General features: G+C 38.6%; 1 protein-coding gene across 1 annotated transcript; it reads left to right on the forward strand.

Annotated features, from left to right (window-relative positions):
• Positions 1-4788: 4788 nt before the first annotated feature.
• Positions 4789-6687, forward strand: nmbb (neuromedin Bb). The gene is made up of 3 exons (XM_061878518.1): positions 4789-5008; positions 6203-6390; positions 6458-6687. Exons 1-3 carry the CDS (start codon positions 4843-4845, stop codon positions 6506-6508), a joined length of 405 nt encoding a protein of 134 aa, XP_061734502.1. The 5' UTR covers positions 4789-4842; the 3' UTR covers positions 6509-6687.
• Positions 6688-19138: the final 12451 nt, after the last annotated feature.

Consider the following 19138-nt stretch of genomic DNA (forward strand, 5'->3'; position numbering starts at 1 on the left):
ATGGGTTTCATCTCCTCAGTTCTCAGTGAAGTTTAAATATTTTTTCATTTCTAATGTGTGAATACATGTTTAATACAGCTAGGCATATGTGTATTTCTGATCACATGAAAATTATTTCAGACTAAAAATAACAACACGAAATGGATAGAAAACCTCTGTCAATTCAAAGAGTAAAATGTTTTTCCCTTTAATGCGGTTTAAACAAGTTTTCTGTGAATAAAATACATCACTTGGTTTGCAAGGTGCCCACCTTGTTGGGGTAGTTGGGAAACAAAATGTCATGAAGTCTATTCCAAAAAAACAATTCATGTGGGGTGAGTAACTTCTTACTTGTCCTTAAAGGGAGACATTGTTTCAATAAGTTATACAAACATAACTGTTCTCAAGAAAATCTTTTAGTACAGAGGTTCTCAAACTTTTTTTAATTAAAGGCCACCTCAGAAAACACTTGGCTCGCAAAGTACCATAATGAAGACCAACACTGAAATATAGCAAAGTAGTATATGTAAGTATTCATTAAAACAATGTAAAGGTTTAATTTACAAGTATGTCTAATATTTGTGGCCACTGTAAGATTACATACAGTTTGAATATAGGTAATAAAAACAATTCAAGTGATTTTTTTCACCACTAAATAAAACCTGTGCACCACTCGTACAGATAGAGATCACTGTTGTAAAATGTATTGCATTATTCCCTGTAATTGAAAACTGAACAATAGATTTAGTTAAATTAGCTTTTTGCAAAATACAGTGTTTGGTAGTGAATAGTAAATGATAGAGGTGGGAATCTTTGGAGATTTAACGATTCGATTGTGATTCTGGGGGTGAAGATTTGATACAAATTTGAATCAACACGACTTTTGTAAAATATGAAATAAAATCTTTTCAAAACCGGTTTCAAAAGCTTGTCTTAACTTCTAATTCCCGACCTAATACGCATGGTTTTAGCCTTAAAAAATATATTTTTTTAAAAAGTATTTTTCAAATTTGATTTAAAAGAATTCCTGAAAGTTAATCTCATAAGAGAAAATCGAGCAATCCCAATCCAAAACCTAGTTTTGTAATATTTAGGACAGTAATGTGCAAAGCAAAATATAATGTTTTTAATCCAAACATTTAATCTTTTTACATACACACACACACACATATAAATATATATGTATGTATGTATATATTTATATATATATACATATATATGTATGTATGTAATATTTAGGACAGTAATGTGCAAGCAAAATATGTTTTTTATCCAAAAATGTAATCTTTTTACACACACACACACACACATATATTATCCATATCAAAATGGATAATACAGCAGAGGATTGGGAAAATGTCATGTGGTCAGATGAAACCAAAATAGAACTTCATGGTATAAACTCAACTCGTCGTGTTCTGGGGAAGAAGAATACTGAGTTGCATCCCAAGAACACCACACCTACTGTGAAGCATGGGGGTGGAAACATCATGCTTTGGGGCTCTTTTTCTGCTAAGGGGACAGGACAATTGATCCGTGTTAAGGAAAGAATGAATGTGGCCATGTATCGTGAGATTTTTAGCCGAAACCTCCTTCCATCAGTGAGAGCTTTGAATGGTTGACCAAATACTTATTTTCCACCATAATTTACAAATAAATTCTTTAAAATTCCTACAATGTGAATTCCTGGATTCTTTTTCACATTCTGTCTCTTACAGTTGAAGTGTACCTATGATGAAAATTACAGACCTCTGTCATCATTTTAAGTGGGAGAACTTGCACAATCGGTGGCTGACTAAATACTTTTTTTGCCCCACTTTAGATATTATTAATGTTGTGAATACAAATCTTCATATATCTACAAAGGGTGGTCCTAAAGAGGTAGGCAGTTTTCACAGGTCTCAAGAAGGTAACAAGGTAACAAATACAAGAGTGTGTATGCGTGTGTGTGATTGGCAAAGGTTAGGGAAAGAGCAAAGAACGCCAATGAAGCAGCAAAACCTGAACGTCTTATCAGCAGTGTGTGACTCTGCGACTTAGCGGCGCAAGTCGTGCCCTCCGAGGACGGTGGTGATGAGGAGCAGCGTGTCGCAACGTGGCCAAATGTCACACCTGGCAACAAGCACTCAGGAGGGGCAGGTGGGATATTAACGTGGTGATCGTTAGTGGGTGGGTTTTAGTGGTACTTTCTATGGTTTATTGTGTACGTCACTGCACACGACAACCGCCACTAGTCAATGTATTGTTGTATTCATACTTCTCTGACGGCGTTTCTGCATGGTCACCACAGTCACTGAAAAGAATCAAATAAATCAAATCGGGGGAAAAAAAGTAAAAAATTATGTACATAATTGTCTTTGTTTTTGTCAAGCTGCGCAGCTTTACAAGTTCTGTCCGCATTTGTCCCCGTCGGAACAATAAAAAAAAAATCACTATTAACGTAGACAAAGTTAGCTTAACATTTTCTTTATTTTCGACAAGCTGCTACTGTACGCCTTTGTCAATATAGACATTTAAAAAACAAAAATAATAACAACTTAGGAAATGAACACCTTTTTTTGTTTTTGTCAAGCTGCTGTGGTGCGTAGCTTGGAAACTGCTTCATGAAGTGTAAATACTGTACACCTTTGTCACCATGGAAATAATGTTAGAAAACAATTAGCTTTTATTTTTGCCAAAGCTGCTACAATACTGTACGCCTTTGTCACCCAATAAATAAATTCAAGCATTTGTAATTTAGAAAAAGTTAGCTTAATTGGTCGAGTTCAAACACAGGCCGAGTCATACCAACGACTAGAAAAATGGGACCCATTACTTCCCTGCTTGGCACTCAGCATCAAGGGTTGGAATTTGGGGTTAAATCCCCCCCAAAATATTCCTGAGCGCGGCCACCGCTGCTGCTCACTGCTCCTCTCACCTGCTCCCTGAACTTCAACTTTTCTTCAGCTTAAAAAATGTTTATCAAGCTGCTACTGTACTGTACATCTTTGTCACCGAGGAAATAATGTAAGAAACACTTTTCACATGTTGCATAAAAAGTTAGCTCTACATATAGGGTTGTCAGATAATATCGGAAGGCCGATAAATGCTTTCAAATGTAATATCGGTATCACTTTCAAAATTATCAGTATCGGTTTCAAAAAGTAAAATTGATGACTTTTTAAAACGCCGCTGTGCCCACGGATGTAAGGAGAAGAACAGAGCAGAACGCCAATAAACCTTAAAGGCACTGCCTTTGCGTGCCTGCCCATTCACATAGTATCTACGGCTTTTCACACACACAAGTGAATGTAAGCATACTTGGTCAACAACCATACAGGTCACACTGAGGGTGGCCGTACAAACAACTTTAACACTGTTACAAATATGCGCCACACTGTGAACCCACACCAAAAATTAATGACAAACACGTTTTGGGAGAACATCCACACTGTAAGACAACATAAACACAACAGAACCAATACACAGAATCCCATGTATCCCTAACTCTTCCGGTCTACATTATACACCCCCACTACCCCAAAACCCCGCCCACCTCAACCTTCTCATGCTCTCTCAGGGAGAGCATGTCCCAAATTCCAAGCTGCTGTTTTGAGGCATGTTAAAAAAAATAATGCACTTTGTGACTTCAATAATAAATATGGCAGTGCAATGTTGGCATTTTTTTTTCCATAACTTGAGTTGATTTATTTTGGGAAACCCTTTTACATTGTTTAATGCATCCAGCGGGGCATCACAACAAAAGTAGGCATGATAATGTGTTAATACCACAACTGTATATTCGGTATTGGTTGATATCGGAATCGGTAATTAAGAGTTGGACAATATCGGAATATCGGATATCGACAAAAAAGCCATTATCAGTCATCCCTATTTACATATTGTCTTTATTTTCGTCAAGCTTCTTTGGTGTGTAGCTTGAAAACTGTTTCATAAAGTGTATATACTGTACATCTTTGTAGAAATGGCTTCTGAGGTATCCAGCAACTGTATGCCATTGCCTTTGTCATAGCAGAAACAAAAAACTGAATTGTATGTTCTACATATGGTGAATGTTTATATTCAACTTGGAGAAAGCAAACCACCAGATTCCAGTAAGTACTGGTTGAGACCATAATAAATTATGGAGTCTTTTTTGGGCATTCGCATGTGAACTGGATTAACTCCCATGAGAAGAGGCAATAAATTCAGACTTCGGAATGCAAAAGTGATAGCTCTATCCTGGAGGAGAGACGTTGTGTCTATCTTCACACCAACATTTAAGGTACAACCTACACAGGTTGTTTTCCGGTCACTTACACATGAACATGTCCTTATACGGTCAGGTTGCGCTGTCCTGACTCCGCACACACCCAGAGACAGAAAGGAGAAATATAAAAACTGATGGTTTGGCTTCTCCAGGTTAGGAGTGCCTCATTCTTTTTTTGACTTGGCCTCCTCCAGGGACTGCAGTCCTGTATAAGGATGCTCGCTTGTAATAAAGCAACTTTTTGTGACCCAGCCGCACTGCCGCGTCACCCTTCTGCCCGGGAGGGGGTGACAAGACCAGAAAAACACATCAAAAACAATGTATGTTTCCTTCACAGGTTTTCTTTATTTTCATCAAGCTGCTGCGCTTCACGGCTTTATAACTGCCGGATGAAGTGTCCAGTAAAAGTATAGAAGACTGTAAGCCTTCCCAACGTGTGTTAATGCTTGAATGCAATTTCAAAATGATAATGTCATGCATGGTGAGTAACACGCATCATAAGTTAAGAGGGCGAAAGGAGGCGGATCTAGGCCAGGAGCGCCTATAAAAGCGGGAAGGACGTTCCACACTTGCAGGACACACACAAACACACACGTTGTGCTTCATAGCCCAACATGAAGGGTCTCACAGCAACCAACGTGTGCCAGTGTGGCTTATTGACTTACTTTCTTTTCTTCTCCCTCACTTCTTTCACCACAGCAGTCAGCTTTGACCTCACCGAGCTTCGGAATAAAGTGGCCAAAATCAAAGTCAACCCCAGAGGGAACCTGTGGGCTACAGGTAAGGACCACATTTTTATTCAGCCCATGATTCTTGCATCATATGTGACCATGAAGCTAAATTAAATATCATGTTTATTGTTATGGTATACCGTTCATTTTCCACCACTTACAACATGTTTTTTTAAAATATGTTTTAACACCATACCTCATAATTTAGGGGAAAACCATCTTATATACTTAACTGGATAATATATTACCGCTATTTGAACAATTTGGAAGATATAATACCATTTTTTAAATGTTTAGTGAATTAAAAAAAACGAGTGTTAAATGTTTGTTTCTCCTTTTTATTGTATAATTTATTTTTGAAGAAAGAATCAGACACACTTTAACACATCAAACAATTTACTGCACTGTACTGTTAAGGAAACGCTGAATATAATGCAAAAAGCAACATTTTGATATTATTATCAAATGTATTATTTTTTGAAATATATATATATATATATATGTATATATACATATATATATATATATATATATATATATATATATATATATATATATATATATATATATATATAAATATATTCAGAATATTTTCCTATTAGCTATTTCAACACTAAACATACCAAAAATGCATTAAGCTGCTTTTAAAGCAAACATTTGAAAACAATGCAATAAAGTAAATTTCATATACCAAATGTAACACATTTTCATATTCTAAGTTTTCTTTCTTTTTTTTAGTATTTTAAAGTTTGTACAAATTATTCCATGTTTTTTGTATTTTTATTGAATCACCAGTGCAGTCTTCACAGCTATATTACTTAAAAGTAGTATTTATTTTTATTTTTATTTTTTTGTAGTTTATTGACAACTTGTGCATTTATATTTGAGGTCAATTGTACCGTGCCTCTTTAAATTATATAGTTTTTTTTTAAGAAATTTAAATAGTTATAGTATTTTTTTTATACTTATTTTTCTTGTACAATTTGTATTAGTTTTTTATATATTTTATTGTGTAATAATTAAAATATTATTTGTAATATTATTAGTAATAATAGTCCATCTTTTTCTTGTATCTACTATTTTTATTATTTTATTATATTCAGTAACATTGTATTGTATTGTCTGATACAATGTATATTTGACATATTTTTACATGATATATTTTATTTATTATGCATCCTATATTATATAAGTATATCATACTTTACGTATTATATAATATATTTGTGACATTACTTTTCAGGACATTTCATGGGCAAAAAGAGTGTGATGGACCCTCCTCTGCTCTCCTCTGCCGAGGACCAAGGTGAGGGTGCAGTGGAGGGCTCCCTGCCAGGGGGCCACAGCTCCCTCGGTGAGCTTTTCCAGGACTTCCTGCGGGTGGCGATGCAAACACAGCTGGACTTGCAAGATAGCCGCTTAAAAGCTCAGGTGAGGCTTCTTCACTTGTGGTTTTGGATCCATTTCAACTGTGAAATGTAAATATTGTGTGTGGCAGGAAGCGAACATGCTGATGAGGATTTTGGAGAGCAACATGCGGAGAAAGTGATGCAGAGGATGGATCAAAGTGTACAGTCTACAATTTATGATGATTGTAATCCACGGCAGTCATTATCAAGACATTTTGTGACATTTGCAATAACCCCCACCCCCAAAATGTTCTGATATATTCTCTTCTTTGCTTATTTATAGTCAATAAAATGGTGATTTCCACTGCTGCCATTTTGAGCTGAGCGTCGTTGAGCTCATCCAATCACATGTAAGCAGACTTGATGTATGTGGTTATATAACAACTTGTGTCGCCACTTAAGTTCAGTTAGTATCAATTCATCAGGATTTTTTATGGCCTCAGAGGACTGAGATACAGCCCTATTTGTGTTCTAGTCTTGCATGGGTGATGTGTCAAAATCATGTCCAAAATAGCGCATTTAAATACAAGTAGGCAGGGTATACAAACCATGTTTCTGGTTGCATGAATTTAAACAAACTAATTATTTTATTTGATTTTATTATTTAATTGTATTTAGTATTTATAATTGATAAAAAAAAAAAAAAATTAGGAACCAGCTAATTCTGCTCGATGGAAAAAAAATATAATGCCAAAGTGGCCCAGTTTATAGCCTTAAAATACTTCCGATACACAAAAATATATTTCAAGTGTTTTTTTTGTTTTTTTTACAGTATTCAAATATTTTTGCAGTTTAAATGGTTATGGGATGAAATTGATCAAAATTGGCACATGCAATGTTAGGACTTTGTACCAGAAAGAGAAACTAGATTATGACAAACATGAAATTAGCAGAATGAAGATCAATGGAAAGGTGTCGGTGAAATAACATCAGAAAACCACACAATTTTATACTCTGGAGGTGAGAAACACCAGAGAGGAGTTTAGTAATTTTGGATCCCGAATGTTCGAAAGCATTGAAAGGATTCTGGGCAGGTACAGACAGAGAACTTTTTGTCAAACTTAGACGAACACCCTTTGACATTGGTCTTAACAGCAGACCAAGGCGAGGCAGAGATTGAGAAATTATATGAAGACCTTGAAAGGGCAAAATGCCAACTTAAATCATAGGACATCAATATAATAATGTAAGGCTTCAATGCAAAAGTTGGTAAAGAACGCATCCAAAATGTTGTTGGCACATTTGGAATTGGAGAGATCAATGAACGCAGTGTCAAAAAAACAAATTCATTTTCACCAACACTTGGTTTCAGAACCATCCAAGGAGACGCTGGACATGGAAAAGTTCTGGTGATAGAGCTAGAAACCAAATAGATTTTATATTAATTGAAGAGCGGTTTAAAAATTCAAACCTAGGCTCAAAATCCATGCCAGGGTCAGACTGGGGTAGTGATCATGTCCCAGTTAGAGCAGTCATAAAAGTGAGACTCAAAAACATCCAAAAATATAAAAGAACTCCAAAATTGCAGTAACCATTTTTTAAACTGGACCAAGACCTTCGAAATAATTGAGCCACATCAAGGCAGAAGACGGATGGGAAAAGATGCAATAATATAGAATCCAAACCATTGAAAAACTTGTTCTACACAAAAATGGATGACTCAAGAAGTTCTTGATTAGCTGGACACACAGCGAGTATGAAAACAAAACAAAATTCAGTACAAAAAACTGGATAAGCTTATAAAGAAGAAATGCAACATGGCTAAAGAAGTCTGGATAAACTCACAATGCGAAGAAATAGAACAACACAATGACACTGATAGCAAGTACATGCACCAACAGATCAAAGAAGTCAACAGGATGTAGGGCCCCTCAAAGTCAGGATGCATTAAATCAAAGGAAGGCAACGTAGTAATGGATAAGGAAGACATTCTGTCAAGATGGTCAAAATATTTTGAAGATTTAGTCCATGATGACTATAAGAAAAAAAAATGGAAGGCCCATCCATAACAGAAGATGAAGTGAAAAATACCATGTCCAAAATGAAACATGGTAAAGCGGTAGGAGCAGATAAAATACCAATTGAAGTAATAGAAGCACTCAAAGAAATTGGAACATCAGAGCCGAAAAAACTGTTTAACATTAGTTACGACAAAGGGTGAATTCCATCAGATATGAAAACATTTATTTTTATTTCTCTGCCAAAGAAACCAGGAGCCACAGACTGTGATCAACATAGATTGATAAGCCTTATGAGTCATACCATCAAAATTCTTCTTAGAGTACTGATGGCGAGAGCAAGGAATAAGATACATCCAGAGTTTTCGGCTACGCAATCACGATTTCTCCCGGACCAGGGCACCGGAAATGCTATATTCCCACTCCGTATAGTAATGGAGAGATCGATAGAAGTGCAAACGGATTTATACCTGTGTTTTATAGACTATTCTAAAGCATTCGATAAAGTGAAACATAAAAAACATTTTTCAAATCTTGAATAAGATGGATATTAGAGTGAAAGTCCTGAGGATTATCAGAAATCTGTATTGGGAACGAAAAGCAACAGTCTGAATAGATAGTGCCATTCATCCATCCATCTTCTTCCACTTAACCGAGGTCGGGTTGCGGGGGCAGCAGCCTAACCAGCCAAGCCTAGACTTCAATTCCTTTCACCAGCCACTTCGTCCAGCTATTCCCAGGGGATCCCGAGGCATTCCCAGGCCAGCCAGGAGACATAGTCTTCCCAACGTGTCCTGGGTCTTCCCCGTGGCCTCCTACCGGTCGGATGTGCCCTAAACACCACCCAGGGAGGCGTTCGGGCGGCATACGGTGGAGGAGCAGTGGCTTTACTTTGAGCTCCTCCTGGATGACAGAGGTTCTCACCTTATCTCTAAGGGAGATGCCCGCCACCTAACGGAGGAAACTCATTTCGTTCGCTTGTACTCATGATCTTGTCTTTTCGGTCAAAACCCAAAGCTCATGACCATAGGTGAGGATGGGAATGTAGATTGACCGGTAAATTGAGAGCTTTGCCTTCCGGCTCAGCTCCTTCTTCACCACAACGGATTGATACAGAGTAAATAGTGAATGCAGTCGATTCAAAGCCTTTCGAAGGGGTGTTGGAAGAGGTTGTGTACTATCTCCTGATCTGTTTAACATCTACAGTGAAATGATCTTATGCAACATCAGTCATCAAGATGGTATAAAAATTGGAAGAATTATTTGTCAACAACCTTGTCATGTCTTGTGATCATGTTTTGTTTAGATATGTTCTGTTTTGTTTACTATTGCTCCCTGTTTTTTAACTGCCTTGTTTTGTCGCCACGGTTACTTATTTTCACCTGTCTCTGATTAGTGCTCGTCTGCTCACCTGCTTCCCGAGAACTAATCAGAGGCAGTATTGAAGCTTGTAGTTGCCAGGCAGTCGGCCTGTTAGCTACTTTTGTTTCATGTTCATAGTTCAGTCCAAGTGTTGGTTTTGTTTTCTGCGTCAAGTTGTGCTTTGGGCTTGTGCGCCTTTTTGTTTTCACCTTTTTTTTTTAGATTGAAGATAAAAATCATGTTTATACCTGCACGCCATGTCATGAGTAGTCCGTCTGCTTTCCTGGGAGAACGACCCCGCAGCAAGCTGCGACCCCCCCCCCCCCCATTATGACAGAAAACAAACAAACGAACAACAACAATGACGCTAGGCCGACTGCCTGGCAACTACGAGCTTAAATACTGCCTCTGATTAGTGCTCGGGAAACAGGTGAGCGGGCGAACACTAATCGGAGACAAGTGAACACAATAAGCAACCGTGGCGACAAAACAAGGATGTGAAAAAACAGGGAGCAATAGAGTGTTAAACAAAACAGAACATAACTAAACAAAACATGATCACAAGACATTACAAACCCCAGATATGCAAATTACACTGCGCTAGTGGCAGACTCTGAAGAAATACTACAGAACATCCTGAACAGAGTAGTAGCCCACAGTGAAGCAAACGGACTGGCCCTAAACCTCAACAAAACCGAAAGCATGGCAGTTTCCAAGAAACCACATCCACCTTATAACATCACATGCAACAACCTCTGTGACACAGTAACATCTGATGGTAGGTGTGAAAAAGAGATCAACAAACGGATGCCATGTCAAAAATGAGTCTTATATTTAAGAAATAGAAACATCTCAATTGACACCAAACTCAAGAGTCCTAAAAACGTATGTATGGTCTGTCCTACTTTACGGCTGTGAATGCTGGACTTTAAACAATCAACAACTGAGAAAATTACAGGCAACTGAAATTTGGTTCTTCAGAAAAATACTCCGCCTATCGTGGACTGAAAATAAAAGTAATGCAGAGGCATTGGCAAAGGTACAAACAAGAAGAACTCTAATTGCAATGATTCGAAATAGGCAGCTGAAATTCCTCGGACGTCCATCCATCTATCTTCTACCGCTTATTCCCTTGGGGTTCGCGGGGGGCGCTGGAGCCTATCTCAGCTACAATCGGGCGGAAGGCTGCGTACACCCTGGACAAGTCGTCACCTCATCACAGATTCCTCGGACGTATCATTAGAAAAGACAGCTTAGAACATCTGATTTTAACAGGAAAACTAGTAGGAAAGAAAGCTCCAGGTCGATAACGAACAACATGTACTAACAGTCTTGGAAATTTTATGGGAAACATCAATAATATAGAAGTCATACATAGAGCAGACGACAGAGAAGATTGGAGAGCCCTGATCATCGATGCCTGCACACAGGCCTGATGCCCCATGATGACATTGCAACTAAAACTAAGGAAAACTACTAAGCCTAATAGACAGGAAGTGTTTTGGTGGCATTTAATTGGTACTGCAGAAAAAAAAGTTTATGTTAATAAAGGGTACACAAAATGTATTTTGAGTCAATTCTATTGCTAATTTTGAACTGACTCCAAAGGCCTCTTGAAAAAATTGAACCGTGAAAAAAGTGTTGTAGTGGAATTTCTGACTTTATACCATATTTTGTGTCTGTTTAAGTCTGAAAAGGAAAGTCTATCTTAAAGCCTATTTCTGAATCACTGGGAAGCAAAATGTAAGGGAAAGTTGAATTTGGGGTCGCGCCAACCAGTCTGGGAGATGTGATGAATGCTTGTTATGACTAGGAGATCCACGATTGCGCTGGTGCCAGCAGTGGCAAAAACAACTCGACCTTGACCCATGAGGAGTCATATAAAAAAGCCAGTGGACCAAGAGAAGGGAGATGATTTGCATGTTTTTCGTTTGGTTCTGCTTCCTCTGGAGGACGGTATCTGTCTGCATGGGCAATTTAATCCAACTTGTACTATTTTGATTAATGGGTAAATAAAACATTTGTACTAAAACCACTTTTTCTGCAGTTGAGTTTCGGATTTTACACCACAGTGTTCTTTTTTTTTTTTTTAATGAATGTTGCATCATAATATTAATACAGGAGTTGTGTTAATTCATTCATTATTGTTGTCCTCTCCTGACACTAGAAAACCAAATCCAAACATGCTGCAGAGTGTTAACTCTGCTGGGCCCCAAAGTCTCTACGCAATTTGAGCATATCTCACATTACTTCCTTACCCCCAACACACACACACACACACACACACACACACACGCACGCACGCACGCACGCACGCACGCACGCACGCACGCACGCACGCACGCACGCACGCACGCACGCACACACACACACACACACAAACACTCCTATATTTCTTACTTTCTTGAGACCTCCAATAAACACCTACCTCTTTAGGACCACCCTTTCTAGCTATATAAAGATTTGTATTTGCAACATTAATAATATATAAATACTATGCAAATAGAAAAACGCTTGTTTTGGAAAAATAGTTGGAATTTCACAAGAAAAAGGTCACAATTTCACAGGAAACGTGATTTTACTCAACGCAAGTCAAAACATTCCAAGAAAAACTGTGCAATATTATGATAAAAGTTGACATTTTACTCAATAACAGTCGCAATTTTACAAGAAAAGCTTAACATTTTGACAATTTTATGAAAAAAGTCATAATTTTACTCAACAAAAGTCACTATTTTAGAAGAAAACTTAAACATTTTGGCATTACTATAAAAATAATCAGAATTTTACTTGGCAACATGAGGACAAAAGTTAGCATTTTACTCCAAAAATGTCACTGTTTTACAAGAACAAAAAAAAACCTGGCACTATTGTGATAAAAGTCAGAATTTTATACGACAAATGTTGCAATTTTGCATTACAAAGTAATCATTTTACATTAAAAAAGTAATAATTTTACAAAAAAATAGAGCAATATTACAGAAACAGAAAGAATATGAGAAATCGTTCCCAGTTTAATGAGAAAAAAGTCGACACATTGTGAGAAAAAGACTGCTTTTGATTAATTTATTTTTTATTTTTGTTTGTAATTGGTTTTTAGTCTTCATTATTTACTTCAAGGTATTACAGTATGTCTCTATATACAGATTTTTATTATTTGTTCAATACATTTTGGCCAAAGGGCAATTCAATTGCTTACACACACTTGTTACGACATATGTTGGCCAGAGGGTGATCACTTCAAAATTTTTACACAGTCACTTCTTATTTCATATGTTGACCAGAGGGGGAGCACTTTTAAAACCGACACACAGTTAATTGGAAAAATATCCCCTTTTTAGGGACCACCCCAATTTTCATGGATTTCACCAGCAGGGTTGCAAATTCTCTATTAAATACAATGGTTTTTCCGTATTGGGTCCATGATTTCGGTCCTAACTTGTTCTCCGGTACTTTTCCTTGTTGATGTCTCAAGAAGGGTAGAAATAAAGGAACACGCACACACACACCCACATGCACACACACACACACACACACACACACACACACACACACACACACACACACACACACACCCTTCAAGATGTATTTTTGTATCTGGATGTGGTCTGCTGACTTCTCCATTTGCTTGATTAGCCATTACAGGCCTTCTTGCTCTCAAAAGTTTATAATATTGATGCTAGTGATCCGTCACCCTGGGTGACTGTGCACACCACTACTCCAGCATAGTGTCTTGCGGACAAAAAATGTTGTGTATCATCACACAATGAAAATTAGATTTCCATCATGAATACTTGCTTGAGCAATACGACAAAATTAATGAATTTTACAATAAAAGGATTGATTTAAATTTGACTAATTTTTTTACACGTTGAATAATATTTGAGGACAGTGCTGATTTTCAAGTGAAAGTGCGGTATTGTCACATTACTTCCACCAGATGGAGCTGTGTGGAAAAAAACTTGTAACTGTTTGCTTGGTTACAATATGGAGTTTGTTATAGTAATAATTCAACTGCAAAATGCTTGTGTGTAAATAAACTTATCTTGTAAACTCGTTTTGTCTGACTGTAGTTTTTCCGCTTCTTGGGATGATGGAGCCACTTTTTTTGTTTAACAGAAAACTTTCAATTTTTGTGGGCATAGCTATTATTACATTACTCTTACTAACTCTCTCTAAATTAAAATAATAATAAGTGACTGTCTTAAGCAGGGGTCTCCAACTCAATTTACCGGGGGGCCACTGGGTGCAGAAACTGGGTGAGACTGGGCCGCAAGAAAAGATTTCTTAAAAAATCTAACATGCACTTTTTAATGATTTCACCTTCTATTAATGGCTTTCCCGCCCTAGCAACATACTTGCAACCCTCAATATTTTTCCGGTAGACTCCTGAATTTCAGTGCACCTCCCGACAACCATTTTCCCGGATTTGTCCCAATTTTCACCCGGCCGACATTATTAAGGGCTGCCGTGACTGCACTGCCTTTAACGTTCTCTGCAACAGTGGTTCTCAACCTTTTTTTAGTGATGTACCCCCTGTGAACATTTTTTTTAATTCAAGTACCCCCTAATCAGAGCAAAGCATTTTTGGTTGAAAAAAAAAAGAGATAAAAAGTAAAATACAGCACTATGTCATCAGTTTTTGATTTATTAAATTGTATAACAGTGCAAAATATTGCTCATTTGTACTGGTCTTTCTTGAACTATTTGGAAAAAAAGATATGGTGGCGACTTGTCCAGGGTGTACCCCGCCTTCCGCCCGATTGTAGCTGAGATAGGCGCCAGCGCCCCCCGCGACCCCGAAGGGGAATAAGCGGTAGAAAATGGCTGGATGGATGGATGGATATAAAAATAACAAAAACTTGTTGAAAAATAAACAAGGAATTCAATTATAAATAAAGATTTCTACACATAGAAGTAATCATCAAGTTAAAGTGCCCTTTTTGGGGATTGTAATAGAGATCCATCTGGATTCATCAAATTAATTCTAAACATTTCTTCACAAAAAAGAAATCTTTAACATCAATATTTATGGAACATGTCCACAAAAAAATTTAGCTGTCAACACTGAATTTGCATTTCTTTTTACAGTTTATGAACTTACATTCATAATTTGTTGAAGTATTATCCAATAAATATAATTATTAAGTATTTATGAATCGCTGCTATTTTTTTTTTAGAATATTTTTAATAAATCTTACTTGTCCCGTGGCGTACTTTCAATAGGAGGATTACTGCTTTATAACTTGTCATTGCGTACGCTTTTACATCACACAATCAAAGTAACAGCTATGTATTATGTTGTGTGAGACTCGTGCGGACCGACGTCATCGGCTGCAAGACGTGTTCAACAGCCATACAGGTCACACTGAGGGTGGCCGTATAAACAACTTTAAGACTGTTTACAAATACGCACCACACTTTGAACCCACACCAAAAAACAATGACAAACACATTTTGGGAGAACATCCGCACCCTAACACAACTCAAATACAGGAGAATAAATACCCAGAACACCTTGCAGCCCTAACTCTCCCGAGCTACAACATACACAACCTCTACCGACGCAAGTAAGGAGGGTGGGGGTGTCGGGGGTTGGTGGTAGTGGGGTGTGTATATTGTAGCTTGGAAGAGTTAGAGCTGCATGGGATTCCAGGTATTTGTTCTGTTGTGTTTATGTTGTATTACGGTGCGGATGTTCTCCTGAAATGTGTTTGTCATTCTTGTTTGGTATGGGTTCAGAGACTGGCACGTATTTGTAACAGTGTTAAAGTTTTTTTTACGACCACCCTCAGTGTGACCTGTGTAGCTGTTGATCAAATATGTCTTGCAATATCACACGTGGGTACAGCACAGCTAAATGCAACATATAACTGAGCTTGCACGCTGTCTGTACAGAATGTAGATGGCGCTAAAGGCATCTCCATTATGGCACCCCCTGAATATTGTTCATTGGGTAAAAATCGGCAGGGATTTAGAGAGAATAGATGCCCTGAACTTCAGGGGACTCCCGGGAAAATTGGGAACGTTGGCAAGTATGACGCTGTCAAGCGCCGTTCATACTTAACTCGCAGGCCGCACCAACATTAAATTGTCATATATAAGCGCGGGACGCAAAATAACGTCTTGCGGGCCACAATTGGCCCGCGGGCCGCAAGTTTGAGACCCTTGGTCTTAAGAGTGAAGTAGAATAGTACTAGCCATTGTTATCTGTGTTCAGTACACAGTTGTGTAGAATAGAAAAAAGCTTTATTGCCCACTCAGGTGGAAATTTGTCTTTGGCTCAGCAACACAGGTGACAGACAGCGCTAAAATACAAACAGTGTCAAATATAAATCATATTACAAATAGAGTAGTTATATCATCACTTTGAATTAGGCAGAATTTATAGGGCACAAATGAATGTGTCGATTTGAAGAAAAACTGTACTTTTCGGGGGAATTTGGCCCATCACCCACAAATCTCATGCGAGCAAAGAACACACGTCTTGTCCTTTTCCGTGCGTTCCAAACAGTAAAAACTGCTAGCATGAGGCAGCTAATTAGTACAAATACCAATAATACAAACACTATTGCAAATGTTTCAAATAGGAACATAAAACAGGGATTTACAAAGCCTGCTTGCACTAGGATGCCGACTGATGGGATGGTTGTACCTTTCAGCACTTGTGCTTTTCTTGAGCTGCTGTATTCAGAATAATTCTCATTCCTCAAATAGAAAATTAACATCTGTTGAGTCTTCCTAGAAATGATGTCGGGTCTTCTACTGCATTCATTTGTTGAGAGACAAAAACTAGCGCAAATTGAGAACCACAGCACTGCGTCCGTCAGTCTGGATTTTTAGAATAGCGGTGGAATTTCATAGTTCGTTCCTTTTTGGAACAACCTTCTAATATAAGGGTGACAGACATTCCTCATAACCCATCCATCCATTTTCAACCGCTTGTCCCGTTCTGGGTCGCGGGGGGTCGCTGGAGCCTTTCTCAGCGGCATTCGGGCGGAAGGCATACACCCTGGACAAGTCGCCACCTCATCACAGGTCTTCATAAGAAGCAGCTCAAGTAGCTTACCTGTCGCTAGTGGCAGGAGGAGCATTGTCAACATGGCACTGTGTCACTAAGCCAGAAAAGTAGTTTTTCGACATTAGCTCTTACAATAATGTTGTTATTGTTGGATTGATATGCAGGTCACGGTATGTAAATGCAGCGTTTGCCGCCTCATGCTAACAGTTTTTAACTATCTATAATGCACAGAAAAGAGACAGAAATGCGTGTTTTTGTCTTACATAAGGATTGTGGATGATGGACAATAATTTGTGCTCTACAAATTCCGCCTAGCAACAAGTGATGCGTTTCTCTAAGAAACTATGTGCACTTTTAGGGACATTCTAACAAAATAAACTAAGGATAACAATGGATACTACTATTGTACTTTACTCTAAGAGAGTCAACTAATACTGTGGTCTTTAATTTTAAGGCCCGAAGACACGTTTTAATTAATACTAGTAAGAATAAGATCCATATATCCAGTCTTTGTTGGTTTGGTTTTAAAATGTCTACTACAATGATTTATTTAAGCCAGACCTGGGCTAATTAAGGCCCGGAGGCCACATGCAGCCCGTTGAGCTTTTCAATCTGGCCCGCCGGACATTGCCAAATCATTTTTTTTTAGATCTTTAAGATGAAAAGTGTAGCTGCCATTATGATGTGCGTTCATGTTTTCTATCGACCGTAAGTCTTCAACTATAAAATATATTTCTATGGTTGGAATCCGCGCTTATGGATGATATACCAGTTACTATGGTAATCTAACCAGTTACTATGGTAATCTAATTAGTCATCTAATTAGTTACTATGGTAATGTAAGTCACAGAGGCTCAGACAAGGCACCAAGCAGTGTGGGTGGGGAGCGTTTCCACAGACACGGAAGGAGATTTTCACAACAAAGTTCTAAAGCGTAGTGATGTATCAGATATATCCGATTGTAGGTGGGTATATTTTGTACCTTTCGCGTTCGTATTTCACAGTTTTTTACACTTGATTTTAAAATGTGTTGATCGACAGGTGGTGTGACGTTCATATTTTGTCAATATTCAGTGTTTTATCCTTCATAGAAAAATGTAAAATTCCATTATGTTTTTTTAGTGCGGTGTGTCTTAACGTTTTTAGCATTCCAATCAGAAATTATTGTGAGGTTTTGTATTAGGGTTCATAAAAATAGATATACTGGCCGGGATCTTCAGCTCTCACTGGATCGGTTTGCAGCTGAGTGTGAAGCGACCGGAATGAGAATCAGCACCTCCAAGTCCGAGTCCATGGTTCTCTCCCGGAAAAGGGTGGAGTGCCATCTCCCGGTTGGGGAGGAGACCCTGCCCCAAATGGAGGAGTTCAAGTACCTAGGAGTCTTGTTCACGAGTGGGGGAAGAGTGGATCGTGAGATCGACAGGCGGATCGGTGCGGCGTCTTCAGTAATGCGGACATTGTACCGATCTGTTGTGGTGAAAAAGGAGCTGAGCCGGAAGGCAAAGCTCTCAATTTACCGGTCGATCTACGTTCCCATCCTCACCTATGGTCGTGAGCTTTGGGTCATGACCGAAAGGATAAGATCACGGGTACAAGCGGCCGAAATTAGTTTCCTCCGCCGGTGGCGGGGCTCTCCCTTAGCGATAGGGTGAGAAGCTCTGTCATCCGAGAGGAACTCAAAGTAAAGCCGCTGCTCCTCCACATCGAGAGGAGCCAGATGAGATGGTTCGGGCATCTGGTCAGGATGCCACCCGAACGCCTCCCGAGGGAGGTGTTTAGGGCATGTCCAACCGGTAGGAGGCCACGGGGAAGACCCAGGACACGTTGGGAAGACTATGTCACCCGGCTGGCCTGGGAATGTCTCGGGATCCCCCGGGAAGAGCTACACAAAGTGGCTGGGGAGAAGGGAGTCTGGGCTTCCCTACTTAGGCTGCTGCCCCCGTGACCCGACCTCGGATAAGCGGAAGAAAATGGATGGATGGATGGCTCCTAGACATTTTTTATTCTCAAAATTTAAGCTATTGTGTAGGTAAATATATTTAAACACACCAAAGACACTGGTCTGAATTTACAGTTTGGTTTAAACGATGTTGGGGGTTTCTTACCAATTATATTATGCCAAACTTGTATTCATACACTGCCACCTTTTGGCCACATTCCTCACATAGAATAGCACAAGGCGGCCATTTTTGTTAATCCCCATTGCACCAGTTTTAATTGACACTGATCGTCACCTACATTATTGATAACACCGTACGAAACATGAGTATTTAATAATCAAAATACACTAAGATGGCACTTAAAAGAGGATGATTAATATAATACGTTGCGGGCATATACAGTTGCTATAAGATTGTGTGGAGTCTTACTAGGGGAAAAAAAGCAAATTCTTGACGTCACCAGACCACGTGGTCTGCTTTGAAGCGTTT

Source organism: Nerophis ophidion, linkage group LG02 (genome assembly GCF_033978795.1).
Source record: "Nerophis ophidion isolate RoL-2023_Sa linkage group LG02, RoL_Noph_v1.0, whole genome shotgun sequence".
NCBI classification, from domain to species: domain Eukaryota; kingdom Metazoa; phylum Chordata; class Actinopteri; order Syngnathiformes; family Syngnathidae; genus Nerophis; species Nerophis ophidion.